Raw genomic sequence first — 17,500 nt, 5'->3', positions numbered from 1 at the left:
CCCGTTCTTGGCAGTGCATGGTAATACCAGTATGTGACGTACCCATGTCATAGCTGGTCCACCAGGGTCTGTGACAGCCTCGTAGAACTCCAGGTCATTTCTCCTGACCTCAGGGGTCATAGGTAGACCCAGGGGATAGCCTAGCAACACTGTGTCAGCCTGCTTCACAAATTGTCCTGGGAGAAAGTCAAATAAAATTTAAAAAAGCGGAGACTCAATAATACTGCATGTGTTACATGTCCTTATTACTGAAATGACTGGATGAGATTGATAGTACACCTTTTAATAAATAAATAAAAAAATACACACATAGAAAAAGAGCTATTCATTTGGTAAAGCAAGCAACTAAGTGAACGTGGGCAGTGGGCAAGACTCGCCTTTTTTGTAGCCGTCAAATTCAGGATGGTATTTCTGCTTCTGATCGAAAGGGATTTTAATCTTGTCTGCTACCTGCTGCCACTCCTGAGGAGCAGGGTACTTCAGCTGGGCAGCCAACTCCACAGCAAACTCAAGACTGGGTAAGAGATGAGAAAGAAAGTCGTTGATGTTACTATTTACAATGTTTTCCATAGACTTTTTTTAAAAAAGGGAGCTTCCGCTTCTTACCGGCAAAGCCTGGATGTGGAACGACGATGGCTTCCACATGAATAAGGTCTATGGAAAATAAGGTGAGATTGGGAAATACCTGAGGGGGGTGTCACGCCCTGACCTTAGAGATCCTTTTTATGTCTCTATTTTGGTTTGGTCAGGGCGTGAGTTGGGGTGGGCGTTCTATGTTTTGTGTTTCTATGATTTTATATTTCTATGTTTTGGCCGGGTGTGGTTCTCAATCAGGGACAGCTGTCTATCGTTGTCTCCGATTGAGAACCATACTTAGGTAGCCTTTTTTCCCGCCTGTCTTTGTGGGAAGTTGACTTTGTTTAGGGCACATAGCCTTTGAGCTTCACGGTTTGTTTTGTCGTGTTTATTGTTTTGTTCTGCGTCATCTTTTATTCAATAAAAGAAAATGTACGCTAACCACGCTGCACCTTGGTCCTCTTCTTTAAACAGCCGTGACGGGGGGGGGTATCCTACGAAGCATGTTTGAGGAGATAGCCACGTAATTGGGACGGCAGGTAGTCTAGCTGTTAATAGCGTTGGGCCAGTAACTGAACGGTCGCTGGTTCGATTCCCTGAGCCAACTAAGTGAAAAATATGTCGATGTGCCCTTGAGCAAGGCACTTAACCCTAATTGTTCCTGTAAGTCGCTCTGGATCAGAGCGACTGTTACATGTAAATGTTACTTTGGTCAACTCTGAGTTCAACTCGGGATAACCTTTTAGCCTGGTACATTTCTATGGTACTGAATCCTTCAGAACTAACCTGCTCCGATGCAGACTAACGAAAGGCTAACTCCTGAATGAAGGGTCTGAGTCACGAGTTGAGGACCAATTCAATCAGAATCCGTCCCTCTCGCAAAGATTGTCATTATTCCCCTTCATTTGAGGAATACAACTGATTATATATATTTTTTGAATAACAAAAAAAAGTGTAAAAAAAATTGTCACGTTAAAATATCACATTTAGTAATGACAGCATTTGCTTTCCAAACTGTACGTTTTCCGCGTGATTGTATTTTAAGATTTGAGAAAGGCCAATGACAGCCACATCCAACCATAGACATATTATCCATAGATGGCAGTTCCCTTTCAAGTCAAGACTGGCAGCCGTTTTTAGTGTTTAACAGTCAAATTGTCAGGTTCAGAGGTTCCAAAACTCTTCTGTGGATTGTATGTCTATGGCCACAACAAGCTGTTCTACAGATAGAAGGGGCGATAGGAGTGGGGGGGGGGGGGGGTGCTTGGGCATTGATGAGCACATCAAAGACGGCATTAACGATCACTAATCAAATAAAGACGGCACTTCTAAAAGCCCATTTCACACCATAGTCTGGTGAATTATTTGTAAGATAACTTTTCACATGTCACTGACTCGGCCCATGGATTGATGTTTCAGCCTCGTCTCAATGAAGAGTTCTGACCCGGCCCATGGACTGATGTTTCAGCCTCGTCTCAATGAAGAGTTCTGACTCGGCCCATGGACTGATGTTTCAGCCTCGTCTCAATGAAGAGTTCTGACTCGGCCCATGGACTGATGTTTCAGCCTCGTCTCAATGAAGAGTTCGGTGTTCGACTAGCCATGTGTGACATGCACACGCAGTTACAAGCCTGCTAGAGTTAGCAGCAGGAGGGCGAGCAATATCCAGCGACGTTGTACGGGATGAAGCCTGAGCTGGAATGTGAAGCTTAACTGAAGCATGTTAGTGTCAAAGAAGCCTAAGCTGGAATGTGAAGCTAACTGAAGCTGGTTAGTGTTAGAGAAGCCTGAGCTGGAATGTGAAGCTAACTGAAGCTGGTTAGAGAAGCCTGAGCTGGAATGTGAAGCTAACTGAAGCTGGTTAGTGTTAGAGAAGCCTGAGCTGGAATGTGAAGCTTAACTGAAGCTGGTTAGTGTTAGAGAAGCCTGAGCTGGAATGTGAAGCTAACTGAAGCTGGTTAGTGTTAGAGAAGCCTGAGCTGGAATGTGAAGCTAACTGAAGCTGGTTAGTGTTAGAGAAGCCTGAGCTGGAATGTGAAGCTAACTGAAGCTGGTTAGTGTTAGAGAAGCCTGATCTGGAATGTGAAGCTAACTGAAGCTGGTTAGTGTTAGAGAAGCCTGATCTGGAATGTGAAGCTAACTGAAGCTGGTTAGTGTTAGAGAAGCCTGAGCTGGAATGTGAAGCTAACTGAAGCTGGTTAGAGAAGCCTGAGCTGCTAATGTGAAGCTAACTGAAGCTGGTTAGTGTTAGAGAAGCCTGAGCTGGAATGTGAAGCTAACTGAAGCTGGTTAGTGTTAGAGAAGCCTGATCTGGAATGTGAAGCTAACTGAAGCTGGTTAGTGTTAGAGAAGCCTGAGCTGGAATGTGAAGCTAACTGAAGCTGGTTCGTGTCAGAGAAGCCTGAGCTGGAATGTGAAGCTAACTGAAGCTGGTTAGTGTTAGAGAAGCCTGAGTAGATCTACAGTGCATTGGGAAAGTATTCAGACCCCTTGATTTTGTTACGTTACAGCCTTATTCTAAAATTGATATTAACATAATATTTCCCTAATCAATCTACACACAATACCCTATAATGACAAAGCAAAAATAAGTTTTTTGAATTTTTTGCAAATGTATAAAAAAACAAGTATTACATAAGTATTCAGACCCTTTACTCAGTACTTTGTTGAAGCACCTTTGGAAGCGATTACAGCTTCGAGTCTTCTTGGATATGACGCTACAAACTTGGCACATCTGTATTTGGGGAGTTTCTCCCATTCTTCTCTGCAGATCCTCTCAAGCTCTGTCAGGTTGGATGGGGAGCGTTGCTGCACAGCTATTTTCAGGTCTCTCCAGAGATGTTCGATCGGGTTCAATTCCAGGATCTGGCTGGGCCACTCAAGGACATTCAGAGACTTGTCCAGAAGCCACTCCTACGTTGTCTTGGCTGTGTGCTTAGGGTCGTTGTCCTGTTGGAAGGTGAACCTTCACTCCAGTCTGAGGTCCTGAGCGCTCTGGAGCAGGTTTTCATCAAGGATCTCTCTATACTCTCTCTGAACTCTACTCTCTCAATCCTGACTAGTCTTCCAGTCCCTGCCGCTGAAAAACAACCCCACAGCATGTTGCTGCCACCACCATGCTTCAAGTAGGGATGGTGCCAGGTTTCCTCCATACATGACGCTTGGCATTCAGGCCAAAGAGTTCAATCTTGGTTTCATCAGACCAGAGAATCTTGTTTCTCATGGTCTGAGAGTCCTTTAGGTGCCTTTTGGCAAACTCCAAGCGAGCTGTCATGTGCCTTTTACTGAGGAGTGGCTTCCGTCTGGCCACTCTACCATAAAGGCCTGATTGGTGGAGTGCTGCAGAGATGGTTGTCCTTCTGGAAGGTTCTCCCATCTCCACACAGGAACTCTGGAGCTCTGACAGAGTGACCATCGGGTTGTCGGTCACCTCCCTGACCAAGGCCCCCGATTGCCTCCGACTACCCCGATTGCTCAGTTTGGCCAGCTCTAGGAAGAGTCTTGGTGGTTCCAAACTTGTTCCATTTAAGAATGATGCCACTGTGTTCTTGGCGACCTTCAATGCTGCAGACATTTTTTGGTACCCTTCCCCAGATCTGTACCTCGACATGATCCTGTCTCGGAGCTCTAAAGACAATTCCTTCGACCTCCTGGCTTGGTTTTTGCTCTGACATGCACTGTCAACTGTGGTGCCTTATATAGACAGGTGTGTGCCTTTCCAAATCATCTCCAATCATTTGAATTTACCACAGGTGGACTCCAATCCAGTTGTAGAATCATCTCAAGGATGATCAATGGAAACAGGATGCACCTGAGCTCAATTTCGAGTCTCATAGCAAAGGGTCTGAATACTTACGTAAATAAGCTATTTCTGTTTTATATTTTTACAAAATTTGCAAAAATGTCTAAAAACCTGTTTTCGCTTTGTCATTATGGGTTATTGTGTTTAGATTGACGAGGAAATTGTTTAAATTCATCAACTTTAGAATAAGGCTATAACGTAACAAATTGGGGAAAAATTCAAGTGGTCTGAATACTTTCCGAATGCACAGTAACTTGCTTCGTATGCCACCCCTCTGGTGTGTTACATACCTGTACTTGGCCACAGTGTTTGTGTACACCGAGTTGTTGACGTTGTAGTAATACTCATCGGGCGGCATGACACCTGGCAGAAAACAGACAAGAGACACTTTGGTAAATGTCTTGTTTACTCGTGTTTACTCAAGCAACAGGGTTGCTACGACCAATAAGCTAAATAGCTTACCTAGTCTGCATGACAACGAAATCAGTTGCAATACATTTGAGTCGTTTAACAGATGCTCTTACAGTTAGTGGATTCATTTTAAGATGGCACCGGTGAGATAACCACAGGTGAGACAACCGAATATCACAGTAAGTACATTTTAACCTCATACTAGCTATCATTATAGTTAGTACTAGCAATACACTGACGTCAGTTGGCCTGACTATTTATAAACAATTACTGAGTGTCCCTTTACCTAAGATGTGGTACTCCTGTTCTTCAGCGCTCCAGGTTACCCTGGAAACCCAGTAGTCAGCCACGCCCCAAATCACTTCGCTGCCACGCCCCTCTGTGAACATAGACATGTCCTGGAAGAGAGACAGGTTGCAGGTATTTAAAGTGCAGGTAATATGGTGGAAGCAGCCATCACTACATTGCTAATACCTATGCCTACCATTCAGATCAGAAAATAACTAGGCCCAAAGGAGAAGCGCTAGGGAGCCGGCTGTGGATGACTGGCCTAGATGTGACCATACCCATGTGAGGTAGTGTTTGGGTTAAGTGTTACCCGTGTGAGGTAGTGTGGGGTCAGGTGTTACCTGTGTGAGGTACAGGTAGTGTTGGGGTTAGGTGTTACCTGTGTGAGGTAGTGTTGGGGTTAGGTGTTACCTGTGTGAGGTAGTGTTGGGGTCAGGTGTTACCTGTGTGAAGTATAGGTAGTGTTGGGGTCAGGTGTTACCTGTGTGAGGTAGTGTTGGGGTTAGGTGTTACCTGTGTGAGGTAGTGTTGGGGTTAGGTGTTACCTGTGTGAGGTAGTGTTGGGGTCAGGTGTTACCTGTGTGAAGTATAGGTAGTGTTGGGGTTAGGTGTTACCTGTGTGAAGTATAGGTAGTGTTGGGGTCAGGTGTTACCTGTGTGAAGTATAGGTAGTGTTGGGGTTAGGTGTTACCTGTGTGAGATAGTGTTGGGGTCAGGTGTTACCTGTGTGAGGTAGTGTTGGGGTCAGGTGTTACCTGTGTGAGGTAGTGTTGGGGTCAGGTGTTACCTGTGTGAGGTAGTGTTGGGGTCAGGTGTTACCTGTGTGAGGTAGTGTTGGGGTCAGGTGTTACCTGTGTGAGGTAGTGTTGGGGTCAGGTGTTACCTGTGTGAGGTAGTGTTGGGGTCAGGTGTTACCTGTGTGAAGTATAGGTAGTGTTGGGGTCAGGTGTTACCTGTGTGAGGTAGAGGTAGTGTTGGGGTTAGGTATTACATGTGTGAGGTACAGGAAGTGTTGGGGTAAGGTGTTACCTGTGTGAGGTAGTGTTGGGGTCAGGTGTTACCTGTGTGAGGTACAGGTAGTGTTGGGGTCAGGTGTTACCTGTGTGAGGTAGTGTTGGGGTCAGGTGTTACCTGTGTGAGGTTGTGTTGGGGTCAGGTGTTACCTGTGTGAGGTAGTGTTGGGGTCAGGTGTTACCTGTGTGAGGTAGTGTTGGGGTCAGGTGTTACCTGTGTGAGGTTGTGTTGGGGTCAGGTGTTACCTGTGTGAGGTTGTGTTGGGGTCAGGTGTTACCTGTGTGAGGTAGTGTTGGGGTCAGGTGTTACCTGTGTGAGGTAGTGTTGGGGTGAGGTGTTACCTGTGTGAGGTAGAGGTAGTGTTGGGGTCAGGTGTTACCTGTGTGAGGTAGTGTTGGGGTTAGGTATTACCTGTGTGAGGTACAGGTAGTGTTGGGGTCATGTGTTACCTGTGTGAGGTAGTGTTGGGGTCAGGTGTTACCTGTGTGAGGTAGAGGTAGTGTTGGGGTCAGGTGTTACCTGTGTGAGGTAGTGGTGGGGTCAGGTGTTACCTGTGTGAGGTACAGGTAGTGTGGGGGTCAGGTGTTACCTGTGTGAGGTAGTGTTGGGGTCAGGTGTTACCTGTGTGAGGTAGAGGTAGTGTTGGGGTCAGGTGTTACCTGTGTGAGGTAGTGTTGGGGTCAGGTGTTACCTGTGTGAGGTACAGGTAGTGTTGGGGTCAGGTGTTACCTGTGTGAGGTTGTGTTGGGGTCAGGTGTTACCTGTGTGAGGTTGTGTTGGGGTCAGGTGTTACCTGTGTGAGGTAGTGTTGGGGTCAGGTGTTACCTGTGTGAGGTAGTGTTGGGGTCAGGTGTTACCTGTGTGAGGTTGTGTTGGGGTCAGGTGTTACCTGTGTGAGGTTGTGTTGGGGTCAGGTGTTACCTGTGTGAGGTAGTGTTGGGGTCAGGTGTTACCTGTGTGAGGTAGTGTTGGGGTCAGGTGTTACCTGTGTGAGGTAGTGTTGGGGTCAGGTGTTACCTGTGTGAGGTAGAGGTAGTGTTGGGGTCAGGTGTTACCTGTGTGAGGTAGTGTTGGGGTCAGGTGTTACCTGTGTGAGGTAGAGGTAGTGTTGGGGTCAGGTGTTACCTGTGTGAGGTACAGGTAGTGTTGGGGTCAGGTGTTACCTGTGTGAGGTAGTGTTGGGGTCAGGTGTTACCTGTGTGAGGTAGAGGTAGTGTTGGGGTCAGGTGTTACCTGTGTGAGGTAGTGTTGGGGTCAGGTGTTACCTGTGTGAGGTTGTGTTGGGGTCAGGTGTTACCTGTGTGAGGTAGTGTTGGGGTCAGGTGTTACCTGTGTGAGGTAGTGTTGGGGTCAGGTGTTACCTGTGTGAGGTAGTGTTGGGGTCAGGTGTTACCTGTGTGAGGTTGTGTTGGGGTCAGGTGTTACCTGTGTGAGGTAGTGTTGGGGTCAGGTGTTACCTGTGTGAGGTAGTGTTGGGGTCAGGTGTTACCTGTGTGAGGTAGTGTTGGGGTCAGGTGTTACCTGTGTGAGGTTGTGTTGGGGTCAGGTGTTACCTGTGTGAGGTTGTGTTGGGGTCAGGTGTTACCTGTGTGAGGTTGTGTTGGGGTCAGGTGTTACCTGTGTGAGGTAGTGTGGGGGTCAGGTGTTACCTGTGTGAGGTAGTGTTGGGGTCAGGTGTTACCTGTGTGAGGTTGTGTTGGGGTCAGGTGTTACCTGTGTGAGGTAGTGTTGGGGTCAGGTGTTACCTGTGTGAGGTAGTGTTGGGGTCAGGTGTTACCTGTGTGAGGTTGTGTTGGGGTCAGGTGTTACCTGTGTGAGGTTGTGTTGGGGTCAGGTGTTACCTGTGTGAGGTAGTGTTGGGGTCAGGTGTTACCTGTGTGAGGTAGTGTGGGGGTCAGGTGTTACCTGTGTGAGGTAGTGTTGGGGTCAGGTGTTACCTGTGTGAGGTTGTGTTGGGGTCAGGTGTTACCTGTGTGAGGTAGAGGTAGTGTTGGAAGGCCAGAGTAATGTCTCCGTTGATGTGGATCTCTTGTTGTCCGTATATATCTTCAGGACACACCTCTCTCCCTGACACAGCACTTTCCCACGGGAACTTTAGTCCCTGGTAGGACAACATCATATCTCATCAGAACAGAACACACTGACCCACATACAATACAATACACTACAATACACTACAATACACTACACTACACTATAATACACTACAATACACTACACTACAATACACTACACTACACTACACTATAATACACTACACTATAATACACTACACTATAATACACTACAATACACTACACTATAATACACTACACACAACACTACACACACACACACACAACACACACACACAACAAAACTATAATACACTACACTATAATACACTCCAATACACTACACTATAATACACTACACACACACAACAAAACTATAATACACTACACTACAATACACTACATACACTACAAACACTACACACACTACACTACAAACCACTACATTCACTGCAAACACATCACACCTATAAGTACAGTGAGGGACTACATTTCCAGTGTGTGCTGTATGATCCTGTGGGACCACAGTGTCTTCAGGAAGTATTCATACCCCTCGACTTTCTCCACATGTTGTTGTGTTACCGCCTGAATTTAAAATGGATTCAATGTAGATATTGTGTCACTGGTCTACACACAATACCACCTAATCTTTACAAATTAATAAAACATTAAAATGCCTTGAGTCAATAAGTATTCAACCCGTTTGTTATGGCCTTAAGTTCAGGAATACCAATGTGCACGTCAAATAATACGTGTCATGGACTCTGTGTGTAATAATAGTGTTTAACATGGTTTCTGAATGACTGCCTCATCTCTGCACCCCAAACATACAATTATCTGTCAGGTCCCTCAGTCCAGCAGTGAATTTTAAACACAGATTCAACCACAAAGACCAGGGAGGTTTTCCAATGCCTCGCAAAGAAATGGCACCTCTCGGTAGATGGGTAATACAAAAAAAAGCAGACATTGAATATCCCTTTGAGCATGGTCAAGTTATTAATTACACTTTGGATGGTGTATCAATACTCTGTGTAGATAGGTGAGAAGAAGAATCTAAAAAAAATCTATTTAATCCATTTTGAATTCAGGACATAACAACAACGAAATGTAGAGAAGGTCAAAGGGAATACTTCCTGAAGGAACTGTAATGTATGCCTTCACATGACACTCAACAACACCCAGTATGACCAAGATACAGATGTCTACTTGAAGCTGAAATCACTAACGTCACTAATACTGTACCTAACAATCACACAATATGACGCCAACTATAAAACTTGCAGCCAGAAGATCATGACGAGGCCTGACTGTGAATAGGGAGTGTGTGAACACATGGCGTCAGAGAGACCATCCAGTACCTTGTAGCCTTGCTTCTCAGCATTGTCCTTAGCGCCATCCACTGTCCTCACCCGGTACTCAAGCACGGCCCGGGCTAACTGAGGGTAGAAGAGACCAATACTGGGGTACATCCAAGTGTCCTATACAGGGAGACAGAGGGGAGGGACATTTCAGTCACACTAAAAGCCACGTGGTTCAGTAGGTAGAGGTTACCCTAAACACAATGTACCCTCTCCTTGAGTACAGCTAGTTCCACTTATGTGTTGTAATCCGGTACACCTGATTGGTCAACTAAGTAGGTAGAGGTTACCCTAAACACAATGAACCCTCTCCTTGAGTACAGCTAGTTCCACTTATGTGTTGTAATCCGGGACACCTGATTGGTCAACTAACCACCTTCCCTTCATTGGTTACATCCTGAAATAAAAAAAACATTGTCCTCACCTGGTCCCAGAACACGTGTCCCCAGTAGTCTTGTCCTGAGCCCCCGTTAGACAACCCCCCAGGACTGACCCCGCCGAAATGACCGGGTGCCTCGTGCAACGAAGGGAAGGCACTGAGCAGGTAGAACATGCAGCCAATCAGAGCCCTGCTCAGGTCGTCCGGACCAGTCAGCTCCAGCGTGCTGCCCGCCCACAGCTCCTCCCACGCCCGGAGGTGCGAGGGACGAAGGTTCCCATTGGTCATCAGCTCCAGAGCTGTTAACATTTTAAAACGCTCATTGACATGACAAGTTTCATTTGTATTTTTATTGGTAAAAAACATTAAAAAAAAATATGTCCAATATAATTTATCCCCAGAGATTTAGAAGTATTAATTAAAACACTTTAAAGTGGTCCTGGATGATAAAAACAAACAAAACATCTACTCACTGTACTTATGTCATGCAATAAAATGCTAATTAATTACTTAAAAATCATACAATGTGATTTTCTGGATTTTTGTTTTAGATTCCGTCTCTCACAGTTGAAGTGTACCTATGATAAAAATTACAGTCCTCTACATGCTTTGTAAGTAGGAAAACCTGCAAAATCGGCAGTGTATCAAATACTTGTTCTCCCCACTGTATATACATACATACCTATATTATACACCTAATATATATATATATATACCTACATACCTATATTACAAATACTTGTTCTCCCCGCTGTATATCACTACTACAATGGCTGAGTTAAGTTGACGTTAAAAACTTGAGACGCGGCTGGTCATCGTATTACGAAGTATTGCCACACCTCTTGTCATAACGGGCCTCAGTCCGACATGTCCCACTCGATGTACCGCAGCGGAGACTTCAGCTGCAACTTCATCAAGTTAGTTTTCATCACTATGTGACCGTTGACGTTAAGCTTTCACCGGTTTTTATTTTTTTTTATTATTTTTTTTACGCAGGAGGATAGTTGAGCACACTCCCTTTCTTTACCTGTGTCGTAGTGAGCCTGTACGCTGTCCTGACTCCCCGCCACCGCCACCACGAACCCCCAGCGGGACTGGGCCTGGTCGGGCAGCAGGGTAAGGGAGGGGGTGATGGGGGTCCAGATGATGTGGACGCTGGGACAGACGCCACCAGGGACTTCAGCCGTGGTGGTCCGGCCCTGGATGTAACTAGGGAAGGAAAGGGGTGATTGTGAGCTGAATGCTGGGGCCTTTTGTATTAAAAAGGTCCAATGCAGCAGTTTTTATCTCAATATGAAATCATTTCTGGGTAACAATTAAGTACCTTTCTGTGATTGTTTTAATTTAAAATGATCCAAAAAGAAACAACAATAGCTTCTTAGCAAAGAGACATTTCTCAGGCAAGAATTTTGCTAGGACTGTCTGGGAGTGGTCTGAGTGGGGAGGGGACAACTGAAAACTAGCTGTTATTGGCTGAGAGGTTTGGAACTCTTTTCTTATTGGTCTATTGACAAATTTACTCGGCTGGTGATGTCACAGCTTTTCAAACAGCTCGTACACTAAAAAGGGCATTATCATAATTTTCACACTTTCACAGTATTATTCCAACCTCATAGTGTGGAAATATACACTGAACCAAATATATAAACACAACATGTAAAGTGTTTCATGAGCTGAAATAAAAGATCCCAGAAATGTTCAATAAGCACAAAAAGCTTATTTCTCTCAAATGTTGTGCAGAAAATGTGTTTACATCCCTGTTAGCGAGCATGTCTCCTTTGCCAAGATAATCCATCCACCTGACAGATGTGGCATAATCAAGAAGCTGATTAAACGTGATGATTGATTACACAGGTGCACCTTGTGCTGGGGACAATAAAAAGGCCACTCTAAAATGTGCAGTTTTGTCACACAACACAATGTTCATTTCTCTACAATCAGCCGCCTCCAATAGACAAGTGTGTCATTGTAGCAAAGTATTTATAAACAACAAAAAATCAGATCTCTTAAAAGTTTCCTTTATTTGTGTTCTGTAAAATAGATCATAATTAATTTTGGCCCAATAGACCTGGTCCAGTTCATTCAATGGCTGTGACACATATTCCAACTTTCAAGGAGCTTTCTATTTTGATTGGGTTATTTTGCCCCCCAAAAAACAACTTTAAGGCCTACCTATAGAAGAAAATATATATAACTCTGCATCTCTGCCTGCCAAGAGAGGCCTAAAGGGTGTTTAGCATCCCCAATAGCTCTAAGTCTGGAGAGAATATTCTCCACTGCTGGTCAGCTCTCCAGGACCCATCGTATGAGCCTGAAGCCCCAGACTGGCCAAACTGCTGTTTCTAAAAATGAATTCAAAAGGCATCGTAGACTGAGCCTAAGGCATTTTTTCATTTAATTCTAAGTCACAGCCTATAGGCGCAATTTATAGACTATAATGATTTATACAATGAAATGTTGTTTAAATGCTGAACGATTTATTTCCCCTACCACGTAGGGGTGGTATACAAAAGATAGCCCTATTTGGTAAAAGACCAAGTCCATATTCTGTCAAGAACAGCTCAAATAAGCAAAGAGAAACAACAGTCCATCATTACTTTAAGACATGAAGGTCAGTCAATACAGAAAATGTCAAAAACTTTGAACGTTTCTTCAAGTGTAGTCGCAAAAACCATCAAGCGCTATGATGAAATAGGCTCTCATGAGGACCACCACAGGGAAGGAAGACCCAGAGTTACCTCTGCTGCAGAGGATGAGTTCATTAGAGGTAACTGCACCTCAGATTGCAGTCCAAATATATGTTTCACAGAGTTCAAGTAACAAGACACATCTCAACATCAACTGTTCAGAGGAGACTGCGTGAATCAGGCCTTCATGGTCGAATTGCTGCAAAGAAACCACTACTAAAGGACACCAATAATAAGAAGAGACTTGCTTGGGCCAAGAAGCACGAGCAATGGACATTAGACCAGTGGAAATCTGTCCTTTGTTCTGGAGTCCAAATTGGAGATTTTTGGTTCCAACCGCCGTGTCTTTGTGAGACACAGAGTAGGTGAACGGATGATCTCTGCATGTATGGTTCCCACTGTGAAGCATGGAGGAGGAGGTGTGATGGTGTGGGGGTGCTTTGCTGGTGACACTGTGATTTATTTAGAATTTAAGGCACACTTAACCAGCATGGCTACCACAGCATTCTGCAGCGATACACCATCCCATCTGGTTTGAGCTTAGTGGGACTAACATTTTGTTTTTCAACAGGACAATGACCCAACACACCTCCAGGCTGTGTAAGGACTATTTGACCAAGAAGGAGAGTGATGGAGTGCTACATCAGATGACCTGGCCTCCACAATCACCCCGACCTCAACCAAATCGGACCTCCACATCTGGCTTCTTCACCTGCGGGATCGTCTGAGACCAGGTACTCGGACAGCTGATGAAACTGTGGGTTTGTACAACCGAAGAATTCCTGCACAAACTGTCATAAACCGTCTCAGGGAAGCTCATCTGTGTGCTCCTCATCCTCACCAGGGTCTTGACTTGACTGCAGTTCAGCTTCGTAACTGACTTCAGTGGGTAAATGTTCACCTTCGATGGCCACTGGCACGCTGGAGAAGTGTGCTCTTCACGGATGAATCCCGGTTTCAACTGTACCAGGCAGATGGCAGACAGAATGTATGGCATCTTGTGGGCGAGCGGTTTGCTGATGTCAACGTTGTGAACAGAGTGCCCCGTGGTGACGGTGAGGTTATGGTATGGGCAGACATAAACTACGGACAAGGAAAACAATTGTGTTTTATCGATGGCAATTTGAATGCACAGAGATACCGTGACGAGACCCTGAGGCCCATTATTGTGCCATTCATCCTCTGCCATCCCCTCATGTTTCAGCATGATAATGTACGGCCCCATGTCACAAGAATCTGTACACAATTCTTGGAAGCTGAAAATGTCCCAGTTCTTCCATGGCCTACATACTCACCAGACATGTCACCCATTGAGCATGTTCGGGATGCTCTGGATCAACGTGTATTACAGTGTTCCAGTTCCAGCCAATATCCAGCAACTTCACACAGCCATTTGAAGAGGAGTGGGGACAACATTCAACAGGCCACAATCAACAGCCTGATCAACTCTATGTGAAGGAGATGTCACACTGCATGAGGCAAATGGTGGTCACCAGATAGGGGCGTGGATCAGAAAACCAGTCACTATCTGTGACCAACAGATGCATATCTGTAGTCATGTGAAGTCCATAGATTAGAACCTAATTAATTTATTTGACTGTTTTCCTTATATGAACTCAGTAAAATCTTTGAAATTGTTGCATTTAAAAAAAAAATAGTTTGTTCAGTGTATATAAAACACAGGAAAATCAAGTCTGGTAGGAATGCTGATCGAGGATCAGTTTGTTATAATGAGTAGATAGAGGCTCTATGAATAAAGGCCCTGGTGTTTCAGTCGTTTGATCTATAGAAACAACTGACACACCTATTACATTACCAGGTGAAAAATAAACCATGGAGAAAGGCTGTATAAACGCAATGGGAAAGCACCTACAACACACTGCTGCTACAAAAGAAAGGCCATTGAATCTTTCTGTTTCTGTCCATCTAGCTTCCTTCCTATTTCTCTATTTCTCGTTCCGCCGGGCCATTTATTCTCACCTGGCTCCTTTGTAGTCCGGTTCAGAATGGAACACTATGTCATCGCTTTGAGGCGTGAACCTACTGTCCAGCTTGATTGTGATTGGCTCCTGGGAGGTGCCCTGACGAACCAGCAGGACCTCCATGACCAAGAGGTTGGGATGATGTCGATGGGTGTAGAGAGACTGGGAGGCAATAACACCAACTGTCCTCAGAGAGTGGGTGAATATACCTAGAGAGAGAGAGAGAGGATGGGTGTAGAGAGACTGGGAGGCAATAACACCAACTGTCCTCAGAGAGTGGGTGAATATACCTAGAGAGAGAGAGAGAGGATGGGTGTAGAGAGACTGGGAGGCAATAACACCAACTGTCCTCAGAGAGTGGGTGAATATACCTAGAGAGAGAGAGAGGATGGGTGTAGAGAGACTGGGAGGCAATAACACCAACTGTCCTCAGAGAGTGGGTGAATATACCTAGAGAGAGAGAGAGGATGGGTGTAGAGAGACTGGGAGGCAATAACACCAACTGTCCTCAGAGAGTGGGTGAATATACCTAGAGAGAGAGAGAGGATGGGTGTAGAGAGACTGGGAGGCAATAACACCAACTGTCCTCAGAGAGTGGGTGAATATACCTAGAGAGAGAGAGAGGATGGGTGTAGAGAGACTGGGAGGCAATAACACCAACTGTCCTCAGAGAGTGGGTGAATATACCTAGAGAGAGAGAAGACAGACACAGACAGACAGACAGACAGACAGACAGACAGACAGACAGACAGACAGACAGACAGACAGACAGACAGACAGAACTAAAACTAGGCTAACTGGGGCAGAAGGTAACCTAGTGGTTAGAGTGGAGGGGCGGCAGGTATCCTAGTGGTTAGAGAGGAGGGGCGGCAGGTAGCCTAGTGGTTAGAGCGTTGGACTAGTAACTGAAAGGTTGCAAGATCGAATCCCAGAGCTGACAAGGTAAAAATCTGTCGTTCTGCCCCTGAACAAGGCAGTTAACCCACTGTTCCTAGGCCGTCAATGTAAATAAGAATTTGTTCTTAACTGACTTGCCTAGTTAAATAAAATAAAAAATATTTTTTAAATAAAGTGATGATGAATGTATCAGCACATGGTATTCAGCCCTTTACATGTCGAGTACACAGACCTCATTATCTGTGGGGTTGTGCTCTTGATCTGCAGTGAACCACATGTACCAACGTACCTGTGTGTATCTAGGCTGTACTAACGTACCTGTGTGTATCTAGACTGTACCAACGTACCTGTGTGTGTGTATCTAGACTGTACCAACGTACCTGTGTGTGTGTATCTAGACTGTACCAACGTACCTGTGTGTGTGTATCTAGGCTGTACCAACGTACCTGTGTGTGTGTATCTAGGCTGTACCAACGTACCTGTGTGTGTGTATCTAGGCTGTACCAACGTACCTGTGTGTGTGTATCTAGGCTGTACCAACGTACCTGTGTGTGTGTATCTAGGCTGTACCAACGTACCTGTGTGTGTGTATCTAGACTGTACCAACGTACCTGTGTGTGTGTATCTAGACTGTACCAACGTACCTGTGTGTGTGTATCTAGACTGTACCAACGTACCTGTGTGTGTGTATCTAGACTGTACCAACGTACCTGTGTGTGTGTATCTAGACTGTACCAACGTACCTGTGTGTGTGTATCTAGACTGTACCAACGTACCTGTGTGTGTATCTAGACTGTACCAACGTACCTGTGTGTGTGTATCTAGACTGTACCAACGTACCTGTGTGTGTGTATCTAGACTGTACCAACGTACCTGTGTGTGTGTATCTAGACTGTACCAACGTACCTGTGTGTGTGTATCTAGACTGTACCAACGTACCTGTGTGTGTGTATCTAGACTGTACCAACGTACCTGTGTGTGTGTATCTAGACTGTACCAACGTACCTGTGTGTGTGTATCTAGACTGTACCAACGTACCTGTGTGTGTGTATCTAGACTGTACCAACGTACCTGTGTGTGTGTATCTAGACTGTACCAACGTACCTGTGTGTGTGTATCTAGGCTGTACCAACGTACCTGTGTGTGTGTATCTAGGCTGTACCAACGTACCTGTGTGTGTGTATCTAGACTGTACCAACGTACCTGTGTGTGTGTATCTAGACTATACCAACGTACCTGTGTGTGTGTATCTAGACTATACCAACGTACCTGTGTGTGTGTATCTAGACTATACCAACGTACCTGTGTGTGTGTATCTAGACTGTACCAACGTACCTGTGTGTGTGTATCTAGACTGTACCAACGTACCTGTGTGTGTGTATCTAGACTGTACCAACGTACCTGTGTGTGTGTATCTAGGCTGTACCAACGTACCTGTGTGTGTGTATCTAGGCTGTACCAACGTACCTGTGTGTGTGTATCTAGGCTGTACCAACGTACCTGTGTGTGTGTATCTAGGCTGTACCAACGTACCTGTGTGTGTGTATCTAGGCTGTACCAACGTACCTGTGTGTGTGTATCTAGGCTGTACCAACGTACCTGTGTGTGTATCTAGGCTGTACCAACGTACCTGTGTGTGTATCTAGACTGTACCAACGTACCTGTGTGTGTATCTAGACTGTACCAACGTACCTGTGTGTGTATCTAGACTGTACCAACGTACCTGTGTGTGTATCTAGACTGTACCAACGTACCTGTGTGTGTATCTAGACTGTACCAACGTACCTGTGTGTGTATCTAGACTGTACCAACGTACCTGTGTGTGTATCTAGACTGTACCAACGTACCTGTGTGTGTATCTAGACTGTACCAACGTACCTGTGTGTGTATCTAGACTGTACCAACGTACCTGTGTGTGTATCTAGACTGTACCAACGTACCTGTGTGTGTATCTAGACTGTACCAACGTACCTGTGTGTGTATCTAGACTGTACCAACGTACCTGTGTGTGTATCTAGACTGTACCAACGTACCTGTGTGTGTATCTAGACT

The 17,500-nt window shown here is 45.3% G+C and overlaps 1 protein-coding gene across 2 annotated transcripts in view; it reads right to left on the bottom strand.

Annotated features, from left to right (window-relative positions):
* pgghg (protein-glucosylgalactosylhydroxylysine glucosidase) overlaps positions 1–17,500 on the bottom strand; it is a 37,873-nt gene that overhangs the window by 6,983 nt on the left and 13,390 nt on the right. For both annotated transcript variants that reach the window (XM_039017919.1, XM_039017920.1), the window contains exons 3-11: positions 14,550–14,760; positions 10,910–11,091; positions 9,928–10,181; positions 9,504–9,623; positions 8,061–8,192; positions 5,076–5,187; positions 4,669–4,741; positions 378–514; positions 43–176 (exon numbers count right to left, since the gene is read on the bottom strand). In XM_039017919.1, coding sequence (XP_038873847.1) covers positions 43–176; positions 378–514; positions 4,669–4,741; positions 5,076–5,187; positions 8,061–8,192; positions 9,504–9,623; positions 9,928–10,181; positions 10,910–11,091; positions 14,550–14,760 — 1,355 coding nt within the window. The remainder of the gene's footprint in view (positions 1–42; positions 177–377; positions 515–4,668; positions 4,742–5,075; positions 5,188–8,060; positions 8,193–9,503; positions 9,624–9,927; positions 10,182–10,909; positions 11,092–14,549; positions 14,761–17,500) is intronic.

This window comes from Salvelinus namaycush, chromosome 21 (genome assembly GCF_016432855.1).
Source record: "Salvelinus namaycush isolate Seneca chromosome 21, SaNama_1.0, whole genome shotgun sequence".
Classification (NCBI taxonomy): domain Eukaryota; kingdom Metazoa; phylum Chordata; class Actinopteri; order Salmoniformes; family Salmonidae; genus Salvelinus; species Salvelinus namaycush.
This window is presented reverse-complemented; position numbering and strand designations above follow the sequence as displayed.